This window comes from Heptranchias perlo, chromosome 13, assembly GCF_035084215.1.
Source record: "Heptranchias perlo isolate sHepPer1 chromosome 13, sHepPer1.hap1, whole genome shotgun sequence".
NCBI lineage: Eukaryota > Metazoa > Chordata > Chondrichthyes > Hexanchiformes > Hexanchidae > Heptranchias > Heptranchias perlo.
Window position 1 is genome coordinate 2235536 of NC_090337.1, and position 25479 is coordinate 2261014.

General features: G+C 48.0%; 1 protein-coding gene across 2 annotated transcripts in view; it reads left to right on the top strand.

Annotated features, from left to right (window-relative positions):
- Positions 1-25479, top strand: part of LOC137331211 (tumor protein p63-regulated gene 1-like protein) — a 115915-nt gene that overhangs the window by 89875 nt on the left and 561 nt on the right. For both annotated transcript variants that reach the window (XM_067994839.1, XM_067994838.1), the window contains one exon: positions 8520-8673. In XM_067994839.1, coding sequence (XP_067850940.1) covers positions 8520-8673 — 154 coding nt within the window. The remainder of the gene's footprint in view (positions 1-8519; positions 8674-25479) is intronic.

A 25479-nucleotide genomic window follows, 5' to 3' on the forward strand; every position in this document is an offset into this window, starting at 1 on the left:
CTCAGTACTGACCCTCCGACAGTGCAGCACTCCCTCAGTACTGACCCTCCGACAGTGCAGCGCTCCCTCAGTACTGACCCTCCGACAGTGCAGCGCTCCCTCAGTACTGACCCTCCGACAGTGCAGCGCTCCCTCAGTGCTGACCCTCTGACAGTGCAGCACTCCCTCAGTACTGACCCTCCGACAGTGCAGCACTCCCTCAGTACTGACCCTCCGACAGTGCAGCTCTCCCTCAGTACTGACCCTCCGACAGTGCAGCACTCCCTCAGTACTGACCCTCCGACAGTGCAGCACTCCCTCAGTACTGACCCTCCGACAGTGCAGCGCTCCCTCAGTACTGACCCTCCGACAGTGCAGCGCTCCCTCAGTACTGCCCCTCCGACAGTGCAGCGCTCCCTCAGTACTGACCCTCCGACAGTGCAGCACTCCCTCAGTCCCTTATGTGCTCAAGTCTCTCAAGTGGGGGTTGAACCCATGACTTTCTGACTCTGAGGTGAGAATGATACCCACTGAGCCATGGCTGGCACCTAAGGGAGGGGAGGTGGTGGAATGGATTAGAATGGGTCGTGACACCCACTCTCTTATAATGGGAGACTTTAATTTTCACATGGTTTGGGGGGAGCAGGAACAGCTCGAGTCCCAAAGGCAGTGAATTTCTTGAGTGTATTCGAGACAGTTTCTGGAACAATATGTTCTTGAACCAACGAGAGAACAGGTCATCTTAGATTTAGTGATGAGTAATCAGGCTGAATTAGTCAATGATCTAACGGTAGGGGAACACCTCGTTAACAGTGACCATAATAGGATAGAATTTGATATTAGGTTTGAGAGGGAGAAGGGTGAATCACGAACCACGGTTTTAAATTTCGGTAAGGCGGACTTTGGAGGGAGGCGGCAGGAATTGAGTACAATAGACTGGGCATAACTACGAACGGATAAAACTGCAGATGAACAGTGGGAGGTGCTCAAAAACGCATTTGGTAGAATACAAGACCCGTACGGAGCCTGTAGAGAGGGCAAGTGCTCTACGTGTGTAATTAAACAACCTTGGTCAACAAGGGAAGTGAGAGATAGCATAAAATTAAAAGAAAGGGTTTTTACAAAGGCAAAGAACAGTCGAGATCCTGCGGACTGGGAGAGATATAAAGAACAACAGAGATACAAAGAAAGTGGTAAGAGCTCCAAAGGGGGAATATGAGAGGAAGCTTGTGAGGGCCATCAAGGACAACGCGAAAGGCTTTTACAAATATATTAAGAGAAAGAGGGTGGCCCAGGATAATGTGGGCCCTTTAATGATAGACGCAAGTGATATTGTAATTGGAAATCAGGACATGGCATTTACTAAATAGTTACTTTGTATTGCTCTTCACAGTAGAGGATGAGGATAAAATATCAGCGATACAGGGAAAAGTACAAATAAATCAATGGGATGAACTAACTAGATTTAATATAAGTAAAAACATAGTGATGGAGAAACTAATGAAATTAAAGATAGACCAATCACCCCAGGTCCTGATGATTCCCACCCCAGGGGATCAAAAGAAGTCAATGAGGAAATTGTTGATGCTTTAGTCATGATCTTCCAAAACTCCCTCCATTCAGGAATTGTCCCCTGGAATTGGAAAATTGCCAATGTCACTCCACTATTTAAGAAAGGTAGGAGAGATAAACTAGGAAATTATAGGCCAATTAGTCTAAGGACAGTTGTGGGGAAGTTACTGAATCTGTTATTTGGGACAGAGTGACTGAGCATTTGGCAAATATGAGCTGATCAGAGAGAGTCAGCATGGATTGGTAAAGGGAAGTCATGTCTAAGGAACCTAGATGAATTTTTTGAGGTGGTGTCAGGAAGCACTTCTTCACACAAAGGGTAGTGGAAATCTGGAACTCTCTCCCCCAAAAAGCTGTTGAGGCTGGGAGTCAATTGGAAATTTCAAAACTGAGACTGATAGATTTTTGCTAGCCAAGGGTATTAAGGGATATGGAGCCAAGGTGGGCGGAGTTAAGATGCAGATCAGCCGTGATCTAACTGAATGGCAGAACAGGCTCGAGGGGCTGAATGGCCTCCTCCTGTTCCTATGTTCCTCTCCACAAGCTAAACCGATTTCCTTACTCACCCCTCCCCGGTTGGCCTGAAGACATTGCGACTGATATTAGAGTTTCGCTCCCATCTGTTTAGAGTTGTATGGAGCTGAAAATCGTTATTGCGATTGGATGTGGCCCAACTGATTGTCTATCGCTGAGATCTGGATGGCTGAGTGCTCAGTCGCTTCTTGTCAGTGATGGTCTCCATCACCGCCACAGTCAGGCTGTGCAGGTACTAAGGACTAATTTCTCCCCTTGTACATTCTAGACCAGCAGCAGAGAGGTGACAGGAACCTGCCCACTGGGTCCTGCTCTCCCAACTCCGACTGGTTTACCCTTGCAGTTTAGTAAGAGAAGACAGTGAGTCCGTTGTCTTTCTGTGTGGGGGTCCCAGTTGAGCTGGGATCCATGATTGGCTTTGTGGAACAGGTGGGGTGGGACAGGTGGGACAGGTGGGGTGGGACAGGTCCTCAAGAATTGGCCGATGCCCCCCGACAGTTTTATATCATCCATTTGTTTTGTATTTCAGCAGCAAACTGGTATGAATGGGTAAGAGTACTCTGTACAGCTCCACTGACGGTTTAAAGGCACTGCCCATTGTGGTACTGACCCCCTGTTTGTACTAGTTGACCATTCTTAAACTGGTCCAGGAATCTGTGGCCTAGGAAGAGGGACTATATCAGCCAGGGGCCTCCCTCCTGGTTGTTATCTAGTGCCTCCTGCTGGAAGTCTGCGCAAGACGTTAATTGAGAGGATCAGACTTAGCTGCGACACTCCCCCATGATCAGACAGCCTGCTGCCACTCAGTGCCTGGACTCTACAGAAGAAATGGTCACTTAGATGAGGTCAGAGGACCACTGACAGATGGATATCGTGATATCTCCCTGCCTTTATTGTATGTTCACTATAGTGCAATGTGCTCAATCTCAAATGCATTTCAGCTCATAGAATGATTAACAGGACAAGCGCAGCATCGTCACAGGAACACCATCAGCTCCCAGCTCCCCCCTGGGTCACACGCCATCCTGACTTGGACATAAATCGGTTGTTCCCTCTTTGAAACTGGGTCAATATCCTGGAATTCCCTGCCTGACACTACCCACACAAGGACCACAGCACTCCAAGGACATGGTCCATCACCACCTTCTCAGGGCAACTAGGGGTGAGCGATAAATGTGGTCACCCGCAGCTCGAGAAGAAATAATTAAAAAAACAATTAGCATCAAATGGGTTCTTGACCATTCAGGGATGGAATTGGTGAACCCGTTTCCTTCTCTGTTTTGAAGAGGTCCATCATCCTCATTTACGGTGCTGCTTGTAAATTGCTATCGGACTGTTACCTGGGGTTGGACAGTGCAAATCTACATAAGATAAAGCTATTTCTATTGCTCCTTGTCATGGCGCTCAGAAATATTTCACAGTACTGTCATGTAAGGATTTTCTTTTTTAGTGAATTGTTAAGTAGGGAAACATTGGCAGCAATTGTACAGCAGCAACTTCCCCAGACAATGAATGACCAAACCAATTGTTTATATTGGTATTGGTTGAGTCAGGAATGTTGGCCAGGACTCCCTGCTCTTTCAGTAGTGCCGTGGGAATCTTAACATCCATTGAGCTACCAGGACAGTCAGGCTGTTGGCCTAACAACCCATTTAAAGGCCTCGCCACCTCGATGCCGCACTACTCTTCATCTGTCGAGCTCTCATGGTGTCTCAGCCAACATTCTTCCCTCAATCAACAGTGCCAGGAAACAGTTCGGTACATCAGCTGATGAAAAGCAACATGTAGCTCATTGACTGCTCACATTGTGGAATCCAATTGGAAATAAAGGCCCATTGAATTGCATTCTTCCCAAGTTATTTCAGATATCTGCCTCGAGTTCTAAACTCCAGAGATCCTCTTTATACTCACGGAATCTTTGTAGTGTTCCACAATTATCTAATCACAGTTCCATTCAAAGATTGTTTTCTATAAAGCAAAGGTGTGTAGGTTTCCATGGAAACCTGTACAACACTAAAGAGACTGGGCCTTGAGGTGATGAACTGTAATTTGGTTTATTTAGATTTTCAGAAGGCCTTTGATAAAGTCCCACATAAGAGGTTAGTGTGCAAAATTAAAGCACATGGGATTGGGGGGAATATACTGGCATGGATTGAAAATTGGTTAACAGACAGGAAACAGAGAGTAGGAATAAACGGGTCTTTTTCGGGGTGGCAGGCGGTGACTAGTGGGGTACCGCAGGGATCAGTGCTTGGGCCCCAGCTATTCACAATATATATCAATGGTTTGGATGAGGGAACCAAATGTAATATTTCCAAGTTTGCTGATGACACAAAACTAGGTGGGATCGTGAGTTGTGAGGAGGGTGCAAAGAGGTTTCAAGGCGATTTAGACAAGTTGAGTGAGTGGGCAAATACATGGCAGATGCAGTATAATGTGGATAAATGTGAAGTTATCCACTTCGGAAGGAAAAACAGAAAGGCAGAGTATTATTTAAATGGTGATAGATTTGGGAATGTTGATGTACAAAGGGACCTGGGTGTCCTTGTACACCAGTCACTGAAAGCTAACATGCAGGTGCAGCATGCAGTTAGGAAGGCAAATGGTATGTTGGTCTTCATTGCAAGAGGATTTGAGTACAGGAGCAAGGATGTCTTACTGCAGTTATACAGGGCCTTGGTGAGACCACACCTGGAGTATTGTGTGTAGTTTTGGTCTCCTTACCTAAGAAAGGATATACTTGCCATAGAGGGAGTGCAGCGAAGGTTCACCAGACTGATTCCTGGGATGGCAGGACTGTCGTATGAGGAGAGATTGGGTCGACTCGGCCTGTATTCACTCGAGTTTAGAAGAATGAGAGGGGATCTCATTGAAACGTATAAAATTCTGACAGGGCTCGACAGACTGGATGCAGGGAGGATGTTTCCCCTGGCTGAGGGGTCCAGAACGAGGGGTCACAGTCTCAGGATACGGGGTAGGACATTTAGGACTGAGATGAGGAGAAATTTCTTCACTCAGAGGGTGGTGAACCTGTGGAATTCTCTACCACAGAAGGCTGTGGAGGCCAAGTCACTGAATATATTTAAGAAGGAGCTAGATAGATTTCTAGAGACAAAAGGCATCAAGGGGAATGGGGAGAGAGCGGGAATATGGTATTGAGATAGAGGATCAGCCATGATCATATTGAATGGCGGAGCAGGCTCGAAGGGCCGAATGGCCTATTGCTGCTCCTATTTTCTATGCAATTGTGCTAACTGTACAGCTGGCATCGCCTGTCTCCGTGTTCAATACAATCCAAGAACTCGAAGACTTAGATGTAAAGCCATTAAAGAAAGTTCCATCAACTTTCAATGGAAGGAGGGTTGGACTTCAAAAGTGTTTGGAGACAAAGGACAATAACCCAGAGTTAAATCAAAACAAACTTGAATCTGGGGATGTGGGCGTCGCTGCCAAGGCCCATCCCTAGATGCCCTGAGAAGGTGATGGTGGGCTTTTACAACTGAGGAGCTTGTTAGGCCATCACAGAGCACACTGGGAGTCACGTGGAGGTCAGACCAGCATGGGGTGACATCAGTGAACCAGTTGGGCTTTTATGACAATCTGACAGTTCTTGTGGGTCAATTTGTTTCTGGTTTATTTAATTTTACAACTTACCATGGTGCAACTTGAACCCATGACCTCTGGGTTGCTAAGGCAATACCAGAAGCACCACATCAATGTCGAGCGACTTGCCTGCTGGAATTGCTCACGAGCTTCCAATATATTGGTGATGGGCGCGATTCCTCACAGCTGGCATAAGCTCGGAAAATTACCCCGTGGTCCAAACACCTGGCAGATATCCTCATTTTTATTATATCTTCTCACCCCCTTTTGAAGATCCACTAGTTTGGGTCTCTCCTCCTCTCTCCCCTTGTGATGGGCAGTAGCTGCATCAGGAACTACCTCTCGATCAGGATATTGAGCAGGAACGATTTGAGTTGGGAAAGTTTGGTACTGGTTGACTTCTATTATTGGAATATTTCCCCTCGTCTGCCATGGTGCGATACTCCATTAAATCAACACCCATCAGGATATCTATAAAACTAATTAATACATAGTGCGACATTTATTGTTATTAAGGTGATGTCGCCCCTGTTCTGGGTCCTTTCTGGACAAGACGTCAGTGTAAGTCTGGGCTAGAAATCTCATCCCCTGCCCCTCGAGGTCTCAATCTCATCCCCTCCCCTCCCCCCCCTTGAGGTCTCAATCTCATCCCCTCACCCCCTTGAGTTCTCAATCTCATCCCCTGTCCCTCGGCTTCTCAATCTCATCCCCTCCCCACCTTGAGTTCTCAATCTCATCCCCTGTCCCTCGGCTTCTCAATCTCATCCCCTGCCCCTCAGGGTCTCAATCTCATCCCCTGCCCCTCAGGGTCTCAATCTCATCCCCTGCCCCTCGGGGTCTCAATCTCATCCCCTGCCCCTCGGGTTCTCAATCTCATCCCCTGCCCCTCGGGGTCTCAATCTCATCCCCTCCCCACCTTGAGTTCTCAATCTCAGCCTGGTTTCTATAAGGAAGGACCAGGTACTTTGCTTCCATTGATGCAGGGCAGGAATGGGACAGGTTGGTAGTCCGTGAACCAGCCGCATGGTCTGAGCAGCAATGGCTATCGATCAGGCAGCAACATTGGGGAGCTGGCACTGGATCAATCTTCCAATTGGTGCAGAGCATAATGAGGTCCAGAGAAAGTGGAATAATTATCCTGACAAAAGCAGACAGCAGAGTCCTTCCTATCTCATTCCATTTGGCCGACCTACTTCAGGTAGGATTACACCTGTGTTTAACGGTGAAAGATCCTACTCTGGGTCACTGCTCATTCCATTGACTCTACAAATAGTGCACGAGGTTTCAGTAAAACAATTCATTCAGTACTTTTGTGTGAATCATTAACAGCCAGTGATTTACCCAGAACTGGAACAAGCAATCTCAGATGCAATGTACATAGTTTAATGGCATGTCGAAACCGATTCACTCCTCAGTGGGCTCGGAGTGAGTTCTATGCAAATGTTTACAAAACACTGTACAGTCAATCATGGTAATGTTGGATTAGCGATCAACCTGATCCTGCAATCATAAACAACTCGATCTGCCGTGCTTCAGTTGTACAGATGAAGCAATAAAGTATCAGGTTATTTGGTTCAAATCCAAGATGGAAAAATCCCCACCCATTTCTCATTTTTACCCTGAATTTGTCAGTGAAGTGGGAAAACTACTGACCGACTCACTCACCTCATCCCTCAATCCCCTCACCTCATCCCTCGATCCCCTCTCACCTCATCCCTCAATCCCCTCTCACATCCCTCAATCCCCTCACCTCATCCCTCAATCCCCTCACCTCATCCCTCAATCCCCTCTCATATCCCTCAATCCCCTCTCACCTCATCCCTCAATCCCCTCACCTCATCCCTCAATCCCCTCTCACCTCATCCCTCGATCCCCTCTCACCTCATCCCTCAATCCCCTCACCTCATCCCTCAATCCCCACTCACCTCATCCCTCGATCCCCTCTCACCTCATCCCTTGATCCCCTCTCACCTCATCCCCTCTTATATCCCTCAATCCCCTCTCGCCTCATCCCTTGATGCCCTCTTCTATCCCTCGATCCCCTCTCGCCTCATCCCTCGATCCCCTCTTATATTCCTCGATCCCCTCTCACCTCATCCCTCAATCCCCTCTCACCTCATCCCTCGATCCCCTCCCGCCTCATCCCTCGATCCCCTCCCGCCTCATCCCTCGATCCCCTCCCGCCTCATCCCTCGATCCCCTCCCGCCTCATCCCTCGATCCCCTCCCGCCTCATCCCTCGATCCCCTCTTACATCCCTCGATCCCCTCCCGCCTCATCCCTCGATCCCCTCCTGCCTCATCCCTCGATCCCCTCCCGCCTCATCCCTCGATCCCCTCTTACATCCCTCAATCCCCTCTCGCCTCATCTCTTGATTCCCTCTCACATCCCTCAATGCGCTCTCACATCCCTCAATCCCCTCACCTCATCCCTCAATCCCCTCTCACATCCCTCGATCCCCTCTCACCTATTTAAAACAGATAAAACAAGGCCCTGTCTCTCTGCACAGATAATGTAAACGATCCCTTGGCACTATTTGAAGAGCAGGGATTTACCCTGGTGTCCTGGCTAATATTCCTCTCTCAACAAACACCACCAATCACGCATTACCTGGTCAATCATTCATTCGCTGTGTGGGATCTTGCTGTGCTGTATGTGGTTACATTTTATGGGTAATTCTCAGGTTGTAATGTGCTTTGGGATGTGATGTCTTTCTTTATATTTCATACGGTCTGTGTGAATCAGTCTAGCACCTGACCAAACACAAAAGTAAACATCACTCATCTAGTTTACTGTTTGTCCAATTTCCTGAAATGCTGATTGTTTCTGTAGGAGAGATGGTAAAGGGCTACGTGTTCACTGGGACAAACTGCGAGAGGCATCCTTCGTCTCCCGCTGGAATCCTTGGAGTGCCGACATGCCCTACACGACCTTCACTGAACATCCAGTCAAAGGTGCCACTGAGACATTCACCAACATCTGCCAGGTAAAGGTGGAAATTGGCAGTGAGGGAAGTGTTTTGCTGTAAGGTTTGCAGGTTCTCAGCGTGCTGCTCAGTTAGAGTCAGCTTTGGATCAGTGCCCGTGAAGAAGTCGAGACTGTTGAGACTCTCTCCATGTGCTCTTGGAGTGAGTCAGATTCCTGGCTGGTGCAGGAGATTCCCACACATCAGGAGATTCCCACACACCAGGAGATTCCCACACATCAGGAGATTCCCGCACACCAGGAGATTCCCACACACCAGGAGATTCCCACAGTCCTTCCTTCTCAGCCAGTCACACTGGGCCTGGTCGGAGAAAAGCAGCCAGGGTTCCTGATTCTGACCACCATCCTACCTGGAAGTGTGGGTTGTTCTCCTTGGAGCAGAGAAGGTCGAGAGGAGATTTGATGGAGGTGTTCAAAATTATGAATGATTTTGATAGAGTAGATACGGAGAAACTGTTTCCAGTGGCAGAAGGGTCAGTAACCAGAGGACACAGATTTAAGATAATTGGTAAAAGAGCCAGAGAGGAGATGAGGAAACATTTTTTTATGCGACAAGTTGTAATGATCTGGAATTTGGCAGCAGATTCAATAGTAACTTTCAAAAGGGAATTGGATAAATACTTGAAAAGGAAAAATTTGCAGGGCTGTGAGGCAAGAGCAGGAGAGTGGAACTAATTGGATAGCTCTTTCAAAGGGCCGGCACAGGCACGATGGGCCGAATGGCCTCGTTCTGAACTGTATCATTCTATTCTGTGAGTTCTTTATTTAACATGAGTCAATGATGAGCCAGAGTGACCCTCCATCATCTGACCGACTGTTTGAAGAATTCTATTCAATAATGAGACTTGTTTTATTTTTGGAGAATCTGTCTGGCTCCTCATTCTGCCCGATAACCAGTGGCCTCCTGGAGATGCAAACAGGGTCCAAGAGTGTGGAGTCAGCTCACAGACCCAGTTCTCCAAAAGTACGTCTCTGTAAGTGGACGAGAGTGAGTCAGAGGGCAGTACTCCTCTTCCCCACTCCCCCATTGCACTGAGATGGGGCTTGGCCCCACTCCCCCCACTCCTCAATCCCCCCACTCGCCCACCAAGTCCTCACTCTCCCTCACTCCCCCCTCTCTCCCCACACTCCCCACACTCTCCCCCACTCCTCTCTCCCCCACTCCCCACTCTCTCCCCTCTCTCCACACTCCCCACACTCTCCCCCACTCCTCTCCCCCACTCCCCACTCTCTCCCCCACTCTCCACACTCCCCATACTCTCCCCCAATTCCTCTCTCCCCCACTCCCCACACTCTCCCCCACTCTCCACACTCCCCATACTCTCCCCCACTCCTCTCCCCCACTCCCCACTCTCTCCCCCACTCTCCACACTCCTCACTCTCCCACTCCCCACTCTCTCCCACTCCCCACTCTCTCCCCACACTCCCCACTCTCTCCCCACACTCCCCACACTCTCCCCCACTCCTCACTCTCTTTCCCACTCCTCACTCACCAACTCTCTCCCTCACTCCTCACTCTCTTCCCCACTCCTCTCTCCCCTACTCCCCACACTCTCCCCCACTCCCCACCACTCCTCACTCCCCCACTCCTCACTCCCCACTCTCTCCCTCACTCCCCACTCTCTCCCTCACTCCTCACTCCCCACTCTCTCCCTCACTCCCTCCCCCACTCCCCACTCTCTCCCCCACTCCCCACTCTCTCCCCCACTCCCCATTCTCTCCCCCACTCCCTCCCTCATTCCCCACTCTCTCCCCCACTCCCCACTCTCTCCCTCATTCCCCACTCTCTCCCTCACTCTCTCCCCCACTCTCTTCCCCACTCCTCACTCCCCACTGCTCCCCCACTCCCCCTCACTCTCCAACTCTCGCCTCACTCCACACCCCTCCCCCTCCTCACACATTGACATTCCAGAATTATCATGGAGTTTTGAGGAATTAAAGATTAATCCCCTGAAGACTGCTGTGAGCAACACCCCGGATTCCTCCTTAAGGGAAGGAAACCTGCCGTCCTTACCCGGTCTGGGCCCACACCAATGTAGCTGACTCTGGTAAGCCACTCATTTGGATCAAACCACTTCAAGAAGGCGGCCCACCACCACCTTCTCAGGTGTTTGCTGGTGCTGTTGGGGAAGGTTTAAACTAGAATGGCAGGGGGATGGGAACCTGAGCAGGGAGACAGAGGAGGGGGAAACAAGGATAGAAACAAAAGACAGAAAGGGAAGAAGCAATAGTGGAAGGCAGAGAAAACAAGGGCGAAAAACAAATAGGGCCATAGTGCAAAATAAAACTAAAATGACTAGCAATCTTAAAAAGACAAGTCTAAAGGCATTGTGTCTTAATGCGCAGAGCATTCGCAATAAGCTAGATGAATTAACAGCGCAGATAGATATTAACGGTTATGATATAGTTGCGATTATGGAGACATGGCTGCAGGGTGACCAAGGATGGGAACTGAACATCCAAGTTTGCAGATGACACAAAGCTGGGGTGGAATGTGAGCTGTGAGGAGGATGCAAAGAGGCTCCAATGTGATTTGGACAAGTTGGGTGAGTGGGCAAGAACATGGCAGATGCAGTATAACGTGGATAAATGTGAGGTTATCCACTTTGGTTGTAAAAACAGAAAGGCAGATTATTATCTGAATGGTGATAGATTGGGAAAAGGGGAGGTGCAACGAGACTTGGGTGTCCTTGTACACCAGTCGCTGAAAGCGAGCATTCAAGTGCAGCAAGCAGTTAGGAAGGCGAATGGTATGTTGGCGTTCATTGCAAGAGGATTTGAGTACAGGAGCAGGGATGTCTTACTGCAGTTGTACGGGGTCTTGGTGAGACCACATCTGGAGTATTGTGTGCAGTTTTGGTCTCCTTATCTGAGGAAGGATGTCCTTGCCATGGAGGGAGTACAACGAAGGTTTACCAGACTGATTCCTGGGATGGCAGGACTGACGTATGAGGAGAGATTGGGTCGACTAGGCCTATATTGACTAGAGTTTAGAAGAATGAGAGGTGATCTCATCGAAACATATAAAATTCTAACAGGACTAGACAGACTAGATGCAGGGAGGATGTTCCCGATGGCTGGGGAGTCCAGAACCAGGGGTCACAGTCTCAGGATATGGGGTATGCCATTTAGAACCAAGATGAGGAGAAATTTCTTCACTCAGAGGGTGGTGAACCTGTGGAATTCTCTATCACAGAAGGCAGTGGAGGCCAAGTCATTAGATGTATTCAAGAAGGAGATAGATATATTTCTTAATGCTAAAGGGATCAAGGGATATGGGGAAAAAGCAAGAACAGGGTACTGAGTTAGACGATAAGCCATGATCATTTTGAATGGCGGAGCAGGCCCGAAGGGCCGAATGGCCTACTCTTGCTCCTATTTTCTATATACTCAGTGTGGTCGATCAGCTGGAGGAAACAATTCCTCAAGTTTCACCCATGATGTGGGACGAAAATGACGGCGTTACAGGAAGCAGAGAGTAGTGGTGAACGGTTGTTTTTTGGACTGGAGGGAGGTGTACAGTGGTGTTCCCCAGGGGTCGGTGCTGGGACCACTGCTTTTCTTGATATATATTAATGACTCGGACTTGGGTGTACAGGGCACAATTTCAAAATTTGCAGATGAAACAAAACTTGGAAGTGTAGTGAACAATGAGGAGGATAGTGATAGACTTCAAGAGGATATAGACAGGCTGGTGGAATGGGTGGACACGTGGCAGATGAAATTTAATGCAAAGTGATACATTCTGCCAGTAAGAACGAGGAGAGGCAATATAAATTAAATGGTACAATTCTAAAAGGAGTGCAGAGGCGGAGAGATCTGGGGGTGTATGTGCACAGGTCATTGGTGGAGGCGGGGCAGGTGGAGAGGGCGGTTGAAGAAGCATGCGGGATCCTGGGCTTTATCAATACAGTCAAAAAGCAGGGAAGTTATGATGGACCATTATAGGGCACTGGTTCGGCCACAACTGGAGTATTGTGTCCAGTTCTGGGCGTCCCACTTTGGGAAGGATGTGAAGGCCTTAGAGAGGCTGCAGAAGAGATTTACTGGAATAATTCCAGGGATGAAGGACTTCAGTTGCTTGAATTGACTGGAGAAGCTGGGATTGTTCTCCTTGGAGCATAGATGGTTGAGACGAGATTTGATCGAGGTATTCAAAAATTCATGAAGGGTCTAGACAGAGTAGATAGAGAGAAACTGTTCCCATTGTTGGAAGGATCAAGAACCAGAGATCATAAATTTAAAGTGATTGGCAAAGGAATCGAAGGCGACATGAGGAAAAACCTTTCTACACAGCGAGTGGTTATGATCTGGAATGCACTGCCCGAAGGGTGGTGGAGGCAGATTCAATCATGGTTTTGTTAAGGGAATTGGATAAATACTTGAAAGGGAAAAAATTGCAGGGCTCCGGGGAAAGTGCGGGGGAGTGGGACTAGCTGGACTGCTCCTTCAGAGAGCCGGCATGGACTCGATGGGCTGAAAGGCCTCCTTCTGCGCTGTAACCATTCTATGATTCTGTGACTGGGACTGGACGATAAATGCAGCGACGCCCATATCCCCAGAATGATTTTTTTGAAAACCCATTGCGTTAAAAAAAATTCTCTTGAACTTTCTTTTTGTTCCTTGCCTTAAATTTATGCAAATTTATTGACTCACTGACTAGTGGAAATAATGTTTTCAATTTTTCTCATCGAAACCCTTCAGAATTTTGAACCCCTCCTTAAAATCTCCTCTTAACCTTCTGCATTCGAATGAAAAGAGTCCCAGTGACCAGTTGCTTCTCATCACTAAAGCCTCTGTTCCCGGGATGATCTGAGCAAATCTCCTGCCTTCCCTCCATGTCCCTCACATCCTTCCTAAAGCGAGGAGCCCAAAGCTGGACACAATGGGCCGGACTCTGCTCTGAAAGTAACGATGAGGCTAATGGCATTCGCCGTTATTTATGTGCAAATCTCACAGCAACTTCAGGCGAGGGGCAGATACACAGTTAAACGTGAAAATCCACAAGCTGCTGTCCGAGATGCCGTTAGCTTCTCGAAAACGGCATCTCACCGTCTGCCTCACCGGTGAAATACATCGAACGGCGTGAAGTTCCTGTATTTGCGCGGTGGATACAAACTAAACTCGCCACGGAAAGTTAGGGCTTGTCCATTTCAGTCTAAGTACCCGTTTAACAGCGTGATCAGTGTTAATTACTGCCAGTCAACTTCTCTGGCACTGAAAATTAAATTATTACAAGTGTGGAGTCTCATTCCTTCAGGTTTTAGTTATTGTTGGAGATTTTAAAAAACATAAACAATTTTTTTTTACCTTTTTCTGTCTCTCTTATCTCTCTCTCTTCATTCAATCTTTCTTACCCTCTCTTTATTTCACTTTCTGTACCTGATTTTACAGTGAATTCACTCTTCTAACTCACACTTCCTGGTTCAGATTCTGCGCTGCTCATTAACGATTCTTCAATCTGATTTGTTAAGGGTAACACAGCTGCTTGTCCTGTTCACACCGGTCTCAGTTGCCCTGTAGAGGGGGTCGGTAGAGGGGCCGGGTTGGAATGAGAGCCTGGGAGAGGGGGCCATGCTGAATGGATCTCTAACTAACAGTAACTTGCTGTGCAAAACCCCATAGAAAGTCTGTGGGCAAGTGCAAGTCTAACAAACAGTGGGTGCCGTTCGTTCACTGCTCACAGCAAAATCCGGCCCAATATTCGAACCGTAGCCTAACCCATGGTTTGTGCAGCATTAGCAGCACCTCTGCCTTTGTACTTAGTGTCCCTAATTATACAATTACTTTACCGTGTACTTTTTTCCCTGGTCGTCTCACATTTAATGACGTGTGTCTGAACCCCTCAGTCTCTCTGCTCCTCTGTTCCTTTTGAAGTTTTACCATTTTTTGTATATTTCCTTTCCTCCTTCCTTTCAAAATATCACCTCACATTTCTCCATATTTAATTTCAGCCACCCGTTCTATTAACCTGTCTCTGGCCCCGAGGGTCACTCACAGTCCTCCTCACAGATAACCACACTCCCTATTTTTGTGCTGGACTAGATTCTGAAACAATGGAATCTAGTTAACCGTTTATTAAATGATGGCAGTGTTCCCTGGCTCTGGAGTGTGATGTTTTACACACTTAGCCAATAATAGGTGGTACACGTTGTCACCTCAATAACAGACGAACCTTTTGGCGATTCTTTACCTGTTACTCACTGTCGGTTCCCACAACTTAAATCTGTGCTCACATTTCCCTCAGGCAAATCAGCTTTAATGAAATGATGATGCTTAATCTCTGTCTAATGTCTTTATTGGCATATAGTCACTAAACCGGATTTTGTTCTCACAGTATTTAAATGAACTGGCTCACTTTCCATCAGTTCAGGCAATGCCTGGGGCCATTAAACACCTGTAAAAAAACTAACTCCTTGTCATGTGGATCCATCCCAATTAGACTCAATTACACCTCAGTCTATGGGGAGGGAGGAGTAAGAAGGGGTCACACACCTCACCTCAAGGCCATTGGTTATTTCCCCCTCTTCCCCAAATCCTGGAGATCCCCCCTCCGCCTCCCCCAGTGATACAATGCCCCAACTCTCATATGATTAAAGTGAAAGACTAAGGATGGGACAGGTGATTTGTTATTTTTTCGTATTGTTCATTCTCGGGATATGGGCGTCGCTGGCAAGTCTGGCATTTATTGCCGCAACTGAGTGATTTGCTCGGTCACTTCAGAGGGCAGTTAAGAGTCAACCATGTTGTTGTGGGACTGGAGTCACGTACAGGCCCAGATCGGGTAAGGACGGCAGGTTTCCTTCCCTAAAGGACATTAGTGTACCGTTTGGATTTTTCCAACAATCCGATAGCTTCATGGTCACTTAACTGAACCCAGCTCTTTATTTCCAGCTTTTAAAAACTGGATTCAAATTCTCAAACTGCCCTGGTGGGATTTGAATTCATGTTCTCTGGATTACTGGTCCAGTAACATAACCACAGCGCTCCTGTGCTCATATATATGATAAGAAGAAGCAAGTTTGCAGATATTGCAAAGTATTTTGTAGATTTTATTGTGAGTCGGGCTTTTTCTCACACACGGGGATTTTCTGCTCCCTGTGTGTTCTGAGCTGCCCTGTTTACAGAGGGCATGGATCCTATTGTAAGCTAGTCCGAGGATACAGGAAACAGCCAGCTTAAAGTGGCCACACCACTCAGATATCAGGGAGGTGTGGTCTGTCCAAATTGTTTTTTTTAATAACAGACAAACAGCACAACCAACTAAAGTAACAAAAATAAATCAAAACAGGAACAGAGCGAGCAGCCTCCGAAGGGCCCTGGTCATCTGGGCCACACTGTGTGTGGATACTCGGTATCCAGGGGACTCCTGCTCGGGCGGTGATCCTTCACACCCTGCATCTGGCGATTGGAAACTCGCCGAGGTCCAGGCCCTGACTCGCTGGGCTTGGTTTCCATTGTGAATCTAGGTGTGGAAGCCCCTCTCGGGATTAGCACCATTACACCTGTCGAGACAGACTTTACCCTTGGATTGTAGATGATCTCACCGGCATCCACTGGCTTCCATCGGACCTGCAGCTAATGGAAGGCTCCATTTCCCACAGTGCAAAGCAATTCAGAAAAGGGCCAACCTTTATATGTGTTACTTGACACTTTGATTTGCACATTGGATCTTGATGGTAGATGGGGCAGTTATGCAGGTGAACCACCCTATAGACTGTTTCAATCCCATCGTCAGAGCAGAACATTGGCATCTGTTGTTTACTTAAAATCTCTGTTGGATTTAGAAAAATGTATCAATCCCAATTACAAGAGGAATGGGTAAATATAAACCTGTAAATAAATATATTGAGCTGACTGTTTTGAAAAGACCACCTAGAACAGTCCCCCCATGGCTGGCGAGGCTGGGCCATGACATCGCCAATGGGAAAGAGCCCAAGTACTGTGCCGCTGATTGCAATGGGAGCCACCACTTTGAAAAAGAGACACAAAAATCTGGAAATGGCAGGCAGGAAAAGACCATCTCGCCCATCAATAATATAGACTGGGGTAGTAATAATGTAAACGGCAGAGAGGGGGAGGAATTTCTGAATTGTGTTCCGAAGAACTTTCTTGACAGTATGTTTCAGGCCCAATGATGAAGGAGGCATTGCTGGATCTGGTTCTGGGGAATGAGGTGGGCCAAGTGGAGCAAGTGTCAGCGAGGGAACATTTAGGGAACAGCGATCATAGTATCATAAGGTTTAGATTAGCAATGGAAAAGGACCAGGACCACTCTAAAGTAAAAATATTTAATTGGAGGAGGGCCAATTTCACTGGGATGAGAACAGATCTGGACTGGGTAAATTGGAATCAAAGATTGGCAGGCAAAACTTTAATCGAACAGTGGGCAGCCTTTAAGGAGGAGATGGTTCGGGTACAGTCTAGGTACATTCCCACTGGGAGAAAGATAGGAACATAGGAACATAGGAATATAGGAACAGGAGTAGGCCATTCAGCCCCTCGTGCCTGCTCCACCATTTGATAAGATCATGGCTGATCTGTGATCCAGCTCCATATACCTGCCTTTGGCCCATAGGGAATTAGGGGTTACGGGGAGCGGGCAGGAAATTGGACATGAATTTAGATTTGAGATTAGGATCAGATCAGCCATGATCTTATTGAATGGCGGAGCAGGCTCGAGGGGCCGATTGGCCTACTCCTGCTGCTATTTCTTATGTTCTTATGTTCTTATCCCTTAATACCTTTGGTTGCCAAAAAGCTATCTATCTCACATTTAAATTTAGCAATTGAGCTAGTATCAATTGCCATTTGCGGAAGAGAGTTCCAAACATCTACCACCCTTTGTGTGTAGAAATGTTTTCTAATCTCGCTCCTGAAAGGTCTGGCTCTAATTTTTAGACTGTGCCCCCTACTCCTAAAATCCCCAACCAGCGGAAATAGTTTCTCTCTATCCACCCTATCCATTCCCCTTAATATCTTATAAACTTCGATCAGATCACCCCTTAACCTTCTAAACTCTAGAGAATACAACCCCAATTTGTGTAATCTCTCCTCGTAACTTAACCCTTGAAGTCCGGGTATCATTCTAGTAAACCTACGCTGCACTCCCTCCAAGGCCAATATGTCCTTCCGAAGGTGCGGTGCCCAGAACTGCTCACAGTACTCCAGGTGCAGTCTAACCAGGGTTTTGTATAGCTGCAGCATAACTTCTGCCCCCTTGTACTCTCGTCCTCTAGATATAAAGGCCAGCATTCCATTAGCTTTCTTGATTATTTTCTGCACCTGTTCATGACACTTCAATGATCTATGTATCTGAACCCCTAAGTCCCTTTGGACATCCACAGTTTTTAACTTTTTACCATTTAGAAAGTACCCTGTTCTATCCTTTTTTGATCCAAAGTGGATGACCTCACATTTGTCTACATGAATTCCATTTGCCACAGTTTTGCCCATTCACCTAATCTATCAATATCCCTTTGTAATTTTATGTTTTCATCTACACTGCTTACAATGTCACCAATCTTTGTGTCATCGGCAAACTTAGATATAAGACTTACTATGCCTTCATCTAAGTCATTAATAAATATTGTGAATAATTGAGGCCCCGAGACAGATCCCTGCAGGACTGCACTAGTCACATCCTGCCAATGTGAATACTTACCCATTATCCCTACTCTCTGTTGCCTTTCGCTCAGCCAATTTCCTAACCAAGTCCGTACTTTTCCCTCGATTCCATGGGCTTCTAACTTAGCTAACAGTCTCTTATGTGGGACCTTATCAAATGCCTTCTGGAAGTCAATATAAATAACATCCATTGACATTCCCCTGTCCACTACTTTAGTCACCTCTTCAAAAAATTCAATCAGGTTTGTCAGGCACGACCTACCTTTCACAAATCCATGCTGGCTCTCCCTGATTAACTGAAAATTCTCAAGGTGTTCAGTCACCCTATCCTTAATTATAGACTCCAGCATTTTCCCCACAACAGATGTTAGGCTAACTGGTCGAAAATTCCCCGGTTTCCCTCTCTCTCCTTTCTTAAAAAGCGGAGTGACATGTGCAATTTTCCAATCTAGAGGGACAATTCCTGAATCTAGAGAACTTTGAAAGATTATACTTAGGGCATCTGCAATCTGCTCACCTACTTCCTTTAAAACCCTGGGATGGAAACCATCTGGTCCTGGGGATTTGTCACTCTTTAGTGCTATTATTTTCTTCATTACTGTTGCTTTACTCATGTTAATTTTATCGAGTCCCTGTCCCCAATTCAATATTAGTTTTCTTGGGATTTCCGGAATGCTATCCTCTTTTTCTACTGTAAATACTGATGCAAAGTAATTGTTCAACATGTCCGCCATTTCCCCATTGTCAATGACAATATCCCCACTTTCAGTTTTTAAGGGGCCAACACTGCTTCTGACCACCCTCTTTTTCCTAATATAACTATAAAAGTTCTTTGTATTGGTTTTGATATCCCTTGCAAGTTTCTTTTCATACTCTCTTTTTGTAGCTCTTACTATCTGTTTTGTGACCCTTTGTTGATCTTTGTATCTTTCCCATTCGCCAGGATCTGTGCCATTTTTTGCCTTTTTGTATGCCCTTTCCTTATGTCTTATACTGTCCTTTACCTCTTTAGTTGTCCATGGCTGTTTTTTTGGCAAGTAGAGTTCTTGCCCCTCAGGGGTATAAACCAGTTCTGTATCACGTTAAATGTTTCTTTAAACATTTCCCACTGATCATCAGTCGTTTTACCAACTAACAGATTTGCCCAGTTTACTGTGGACAGTCTCTGTCTCATCCCATTGAAGTCGGCCTTACCCAAGTCTAGAATCTTAGCAGCTGACTCACTTTTTTCCCTTTCAAACATTACATTGAACTCGATCATGTTATGATCGCTATTGGATAGATGTTCACACACAGTTAAGCTGTTAACTAAATCTGGTTCATTACTCATTACTAAATCTAGTATGGCTTGCCCCCTTGTTGCCTCTAGGACATACTAGGGCAACTAAAGCCAGAGCTCCCTGGATGACAAAAGAGATAGAGAGTAAATTGAAGCAGATAAAGGGGGCGTATGACAGATGTCAGGCTGATAACACAAGTGAGAATCAGGCAGAATATAGAAAGTTTAGAGGGGAAGTGAAAAAGGAACTAAGAGGGGCAAAGAGAGAGTATGAGAATAGACTGGCAGCCAACATAAAAGGGAATCCAAAAGTCTTCTTTAGACATATTAATATTAAAAGGGCAGTAAGAGGAGGGGTGGGGCTGATTAGGGACCAAAATGGAGACATACTCATGGAGGCAGAGGGCATGGCCGAGGTACTAAATGAGTACTTTGCATCTGTCTTTACCAAGGAAGAAGATGCTGCCAAAGTCACAGTAAAAGAGGAGGTAGTTGAGATACTGGATGGGGTAAAAATTGATAAAGAGGAGGTACTAGAAAGGCTGGCTGTACTTAAAGTAGATAAGTCACCCAGTCCGGATGGGATGCATCCTAGGTTGCTGAGGGAAGTAAGGGTGGAAATTGCGGAGGTTCTGGCCATAATCTTCCAAACATCTTTATATACGGGGGTGACGCCAGAGGACTGGAGAATTGCAAATGTTACACTCTTGTTCAAAAAGGGTGTAAGGATAAACCCAGCAACTACAGGCCAGTCAGTTTAACCTCGGTGGTGGAGAAGCTTTTAGAAACAATAATTCAGAATAAAATTAACAGTCATTTGGACAAGTGTCGATTATTAAGGAAAGCCAGCATGGATTTGTTAAAGGCAAATTGTGTTTAACTAACCTGATTGAGTTTTTTGATGATGTAACAGAGAGGGTTGATGAAGGCAATGCGGTTGATGTTGTGTATATGGACTTTCAAAAGGCGTTCAATGAAGTGCCAGCAAAGTTAAAGTCCATGGAATAAAAGGGGCAGTAGCAGCATGGATTCGAAATCGGCTAAGTGACAGGAAACAGAGAGTAGTGGTGAACAGTTGTTTTTCGGACTGGAGTGGGGTGTACAGTGGTGTTCCCCAGGGGCCATTACCAGGACCACTGCTTTTCTTGATATATATTAATGACTTGGACTTGGGTGTACAGGACACAATTTCAAAATTTGCAGAAGACACAAAACTTGGAAGTGTAGTAAACTGTGAGGAGGACAGTGATAGACTCCAAGAGGACATAGACAGGCTGGTGGAATGGGCGAACACATGGCAGATGAAATTTAATGCAGAGAAGTGCGAAGGGATACATTTTGGTAGAAAGAACAAGGTGAGGCAATATAAACTAAATGGTACAATGCTAAAGGGGTTGCAGGAACAGAGAGATCTGGGGGTATTTGTGCACCAAATCGTTGAAGGTGGCCGGGCAGGTTGAGAAAGCGGTTTAAAAAGGATACGGGATCGTGGGCTTTATAAATAGAGGCATAGAGTACAAAAGTATGGAAGTCATGATGAACCTTTATAAAACACTGGTTCGGCCACAACTGGAGTTTTGTGTCTAGTCCTGGGCACTGCACTTTAGGAAAGATGTTTCAATGCCTTAGAGAGGGTGCAGAAAAGATTTACTAGAATGGTTTCAGGGATGAGGGACTTTAGTTATGTGGATAGACTGGAGATGCTGGGATTGTTCTCCTTAGAGAAGAGAAGGTTGAGAGGAGATTTGATCGAGGTATTCAAAATCATGAGAGGTCTAGACAGAGTAGACAGAGAGAAACTGTTCCCATTGGTGGAAGGGTCGAGAACCAGAGGACACAGATTTACGGTGATTGGCATGAGGAAAAACTTTTTAAAACAGCGAGTGGTTAGGATCTGGAATGCACTGCCCGAGGGGGTGGTGGAGGCAGATTCAATCGTGGCCTTCAAAAGAGAACTGGATAAGTACTTGAAGGAAAAAAATGGCATGTTGGCCTTTATTGCAAAGGGGTTGGAGTACAAGAATAAGGAAGTCTTACTACAATTGTACAGAGCTTTGGTGAGACGTCACCTGGAGTACTGTGTACGGTTTTGGTCTCCTTATCTAAGGAAGGATATACTTGCCTGGAGGCGGTGCAACAAAGATTCACTAGATTGATTCCTGGGATGAGAGGGTTGTCCTATGAGGAGAGATTGAGTAGAATGGGCCTATACTCTCTGGAGTTTAGAAGAATGAGAGGTGATCTCATTGAAACATACAAGATTCTGAGGGAGCTTGACAGGGTAGATGCTGAGAGATTGTTTCCCCTGGCTGGAGAGTCTAGAATTAGGGGGCATAGTCTCAGGATAAGGGGTCGGCCATTCAAGACTGAGATGAGGAGTAATTTCTTCACTCAGAATGTTGTGAATCTTTGGAATTCTTTACCCCAGAGGGCTGTGGATGCTGAGTCGTTGAATATATTCAAGGCTGAGATCGATAGATTTTTGGACTCTAGGGGAATCAGGGGATATGGGGATCAGGCAGGAAAGTGGAGTTGAGGACGAAGATCAGCCATGATCTGATTGAATGGTGGAGCAGGCTCGAGGGGCCGAGTGGCCTACTCCTGCTTCTATTTCTTATGTTCTCATGTTCTCCTCATCCCTCCTCCCCATCCCCCCTCCCCACCCATCGACTATAATTTTGTAGGCAAAAATGACAGTCCATTTGCACACAGCAAGATCCCACAAACAGCAAATCAATGAACGATCAATTAATTTGTTTTAGTGATGTTGGTTGAGATATAAATATTGGCCAGTACACCGGGGAGAATTCCCCCGTTTCTTCTTCCAAATAATGCTGTGGGATCTTTTATGCCCACCTGAAAGGGCAGACGGGGCCTCGGTTTAACGTCTCATCTGAAAGACAGCACCTCTGACAATGAAGTACTCCCTCAGTACTGACCCTCCGTCAGTGCAGGACTCCCTCAGTACCGCCCCTCCGACAATGCAGCACTCCCTCAGTAGTGCCCCTCCACCAGTGCAGCACCCCCTCAGTACTGCCCCTCCGACAGTGCAGCACTCCCTCAGTACTGACCCTCCGACAGTGCAGCACTCCCTCAGTACTGCCCCTCCGACAGTGCAGCGCTCCCTCAGTACTGACCCTCCGACAGTGCAGCGCTCCCTCAGTACTGACCCTCCGACAGTGCAGCGCTCCCTCAGTACTGACCCTCCGACAGTGCAGCACTCCCTCAGTACTGCCCCTCCGACAGTGCAGCGCTCCCTCAGTACTGACCCTCCGACAGTGCAGCGCTCCCTCAGTACTGACCCTCTGACAGTGCAGGTCTCCCCCGGAGTGCAGGACACTCTGTGCTGGTGGGATAAGGTGCAGGGTCTGGATGTAAAGGGAGTGAACATTCAGCACTGTCATCATGGGAGAGGATGAACCTGTTGTTGTGAGATGTTGATGTTCGGTCAGTAACACGATGCTGACATTCGCCTTCAGTTTACAAAGGGCGTTGTCTTCAAAAGAAAAGTATTATTTCAAAAGTCAGCTTTGTTTGGGGTGGGGAGGATCAGTGTGTCACGTTCAAGTGACAAACACTTCAGTCCATCTCTTGCGGTTTGTGTTGTGTTTGCCAAACACTTGGTGGTGAATTTTCATTTTCAATTTTGGCTCAATAGAAATGAGAATCGGGGGGAGTGGGGGGTGAATTGGTGAGGGGGAGGTTGGTGAATCGTGGGGTGAATCGGGTGGTGGGTGAATTGGGGGGAGGGGGTGGGTGAGTCACGGGGAGGTGGGGTGAATTTGGGGGGGTGAATCGGGGGGGGGGGTGAATTGGGGGGTTCAGGGGGGTGGTGAATCGGGGGTGGGTGAATTGGAGGGAGGCTAATTAGGCCAGGTGTAAATCAGTGGGGGGAGGGGTGTGTGAATCAGGGGCAAGTGTGAAATGGGGCGGAGGGGTGGTTTGAATCGGGGGGGGGGGTGAATTGGGGGGAGGGTGTGAATCAAGGAGAGGTGTGAATTGAGGGGGGTGTGAATCAAGGGGGGGGAATCGAGGGGGGGTGAATTGGGGGGTGTGAATTGGGGGATGTGAATCGGGAGGGTTGAATCGGGGGGGTTGAATCGGGGGGGTTGAATCGGGAGGATGTGAATCGGGGGGGGTGAATCGGGGGGGTGAATCGGGAGGGTGAATCGGGGGGGTTAAATCGGGGGGGTTGAATCGGGAGGATGTGAATCGGGGGGGTGAATCGGGAGGTTGTGAATCGGGGGGGTGAATCGGGAGGGTGAATCGGGGGGGTGAATCGGGAGGGTGTGAATCGGGGGGGTTGAATCGGGAGGATGTGAATCGGGGGGGTGAATCGGGAGGTTGTGAATCGGGGGGGTGAATCGGGAGGGTGAATCGGGAGGGTGTGAATCGGGGGGGTTGAATCGGGAGGATGTGAATCGGGGGGGTGAATCGGGAGGTTGTGAATCGGGGGGGTGAATCGGGAGGGTGTGAATCGGGGGGGTGAATCGGGAGGGTGTGAATCGGGGGGGTGAATCGGGAGGGTGTGAATCGGGGGGTTGAATCGGGAGGATGTGAATCGGGGGGGTGAATCGGGAGGGTGTGAATCGGGAGGGTGTGAATCGGGGGGGTGAATCGGGAGGGTGTGAATCGGGGGGGTGAATCGGGGGGGGGTGAATCGGGGGGGGGTGAATCGGGGGGGTTGAATCGGGAGGGTGAATCGGGAGGATGTGAATCGGGGGGGGGGGTGAATCGGGGGGGGTTGAATCGGGAGGGTGTGAATCGGGGGGGTTGAATCGGGGGGATGTGAATCGGGGGGGGTGAATTGGGGGTGTGTGAATCGGGGGGTGAATCAGGGGGGGGTGAATCAGGGAGGTGAATTGGGGGGGTGAATCAGGGGGGATGTGAATCGGGGGGGTTCAGGGGGGTGTAAATCGGGGGGGGGATGATTCAGGGGGTTGAATCGGGGGGGGGGTGAATCGGGGGAGTTGAATCAGGATGGTGTGAATAGTGGGGGGTGAATCGGGGGGGATGTGAATCGGGGGGGTGTGAATCGGGGGGGTGTGAATCGGGGGGGTTTCAGGGGGGTGGTGAATCGGGGGGAGAATTGGGGGGGGTGAATCGGGGGGGGTGCGAATCGGGGGGGTGAATCAGGGGTGTGTGAATCGGGGGGTGTGAATCAGGGGTGTGTGAATCGGGGGGGTGAATCGGGGGGTGGTGAATCGGGGGGGTGAATTGGGGGGGGTGAATCAGGGATGTGTGAATCGGGGTGGTGAATTGGGGGGTGTGAATCGGGGGTGTGTGAATTGGGGTGTTCAGGGGGGTGGTGAATCGGGGGGTGTGTGAATCGGGGGGGATGTGAATTGGGGGGGTGAATCGGGGGGTGTGAATTGGGGGGGTTCAGGGGGTGGTGCGAATCAGGGGGGGGTGAACTGGGGGGGTGCGAATCGGGGGGTGAATTGGGGGGTTCAGGGTGGGTGGTGAATTGGGGGGGGGTGAATCGGGGGTGGTGAATTGGGGGGTGTGAATCGGGGGGGTGTGAATCGGGGTGGTGAATTGGGGGGGGGTTGAATCGGGGGATGTGAACCGGGAGGGGTGGGGGGGGTTTGAAATGAGCAGGGGTGTGAACGAGGGGCCGACGGTTTTCACCCAGCAACGTAAGTGAAAATCCGCCCCCTGGTTGCAGTGAGGAAGTTGGTGTAAGAATCAAACTGGGCTGGATTGGTGACAATGGTTTTGAAATGTGTGTTTGGTGAGATCCCTCTGATGGGAAATTGCAGGAGGCTGGAAACTGTTGGATTTAAATGGATAGAAAATCAGGCCCTGTGAGCTGGCGATTTCTGGCCAGCACCTCCTGCTAGTCCAGTTTCACACAGTGTACGTACGGTGTAGAACCCTGGAGATGTGTTCTCGATGTAT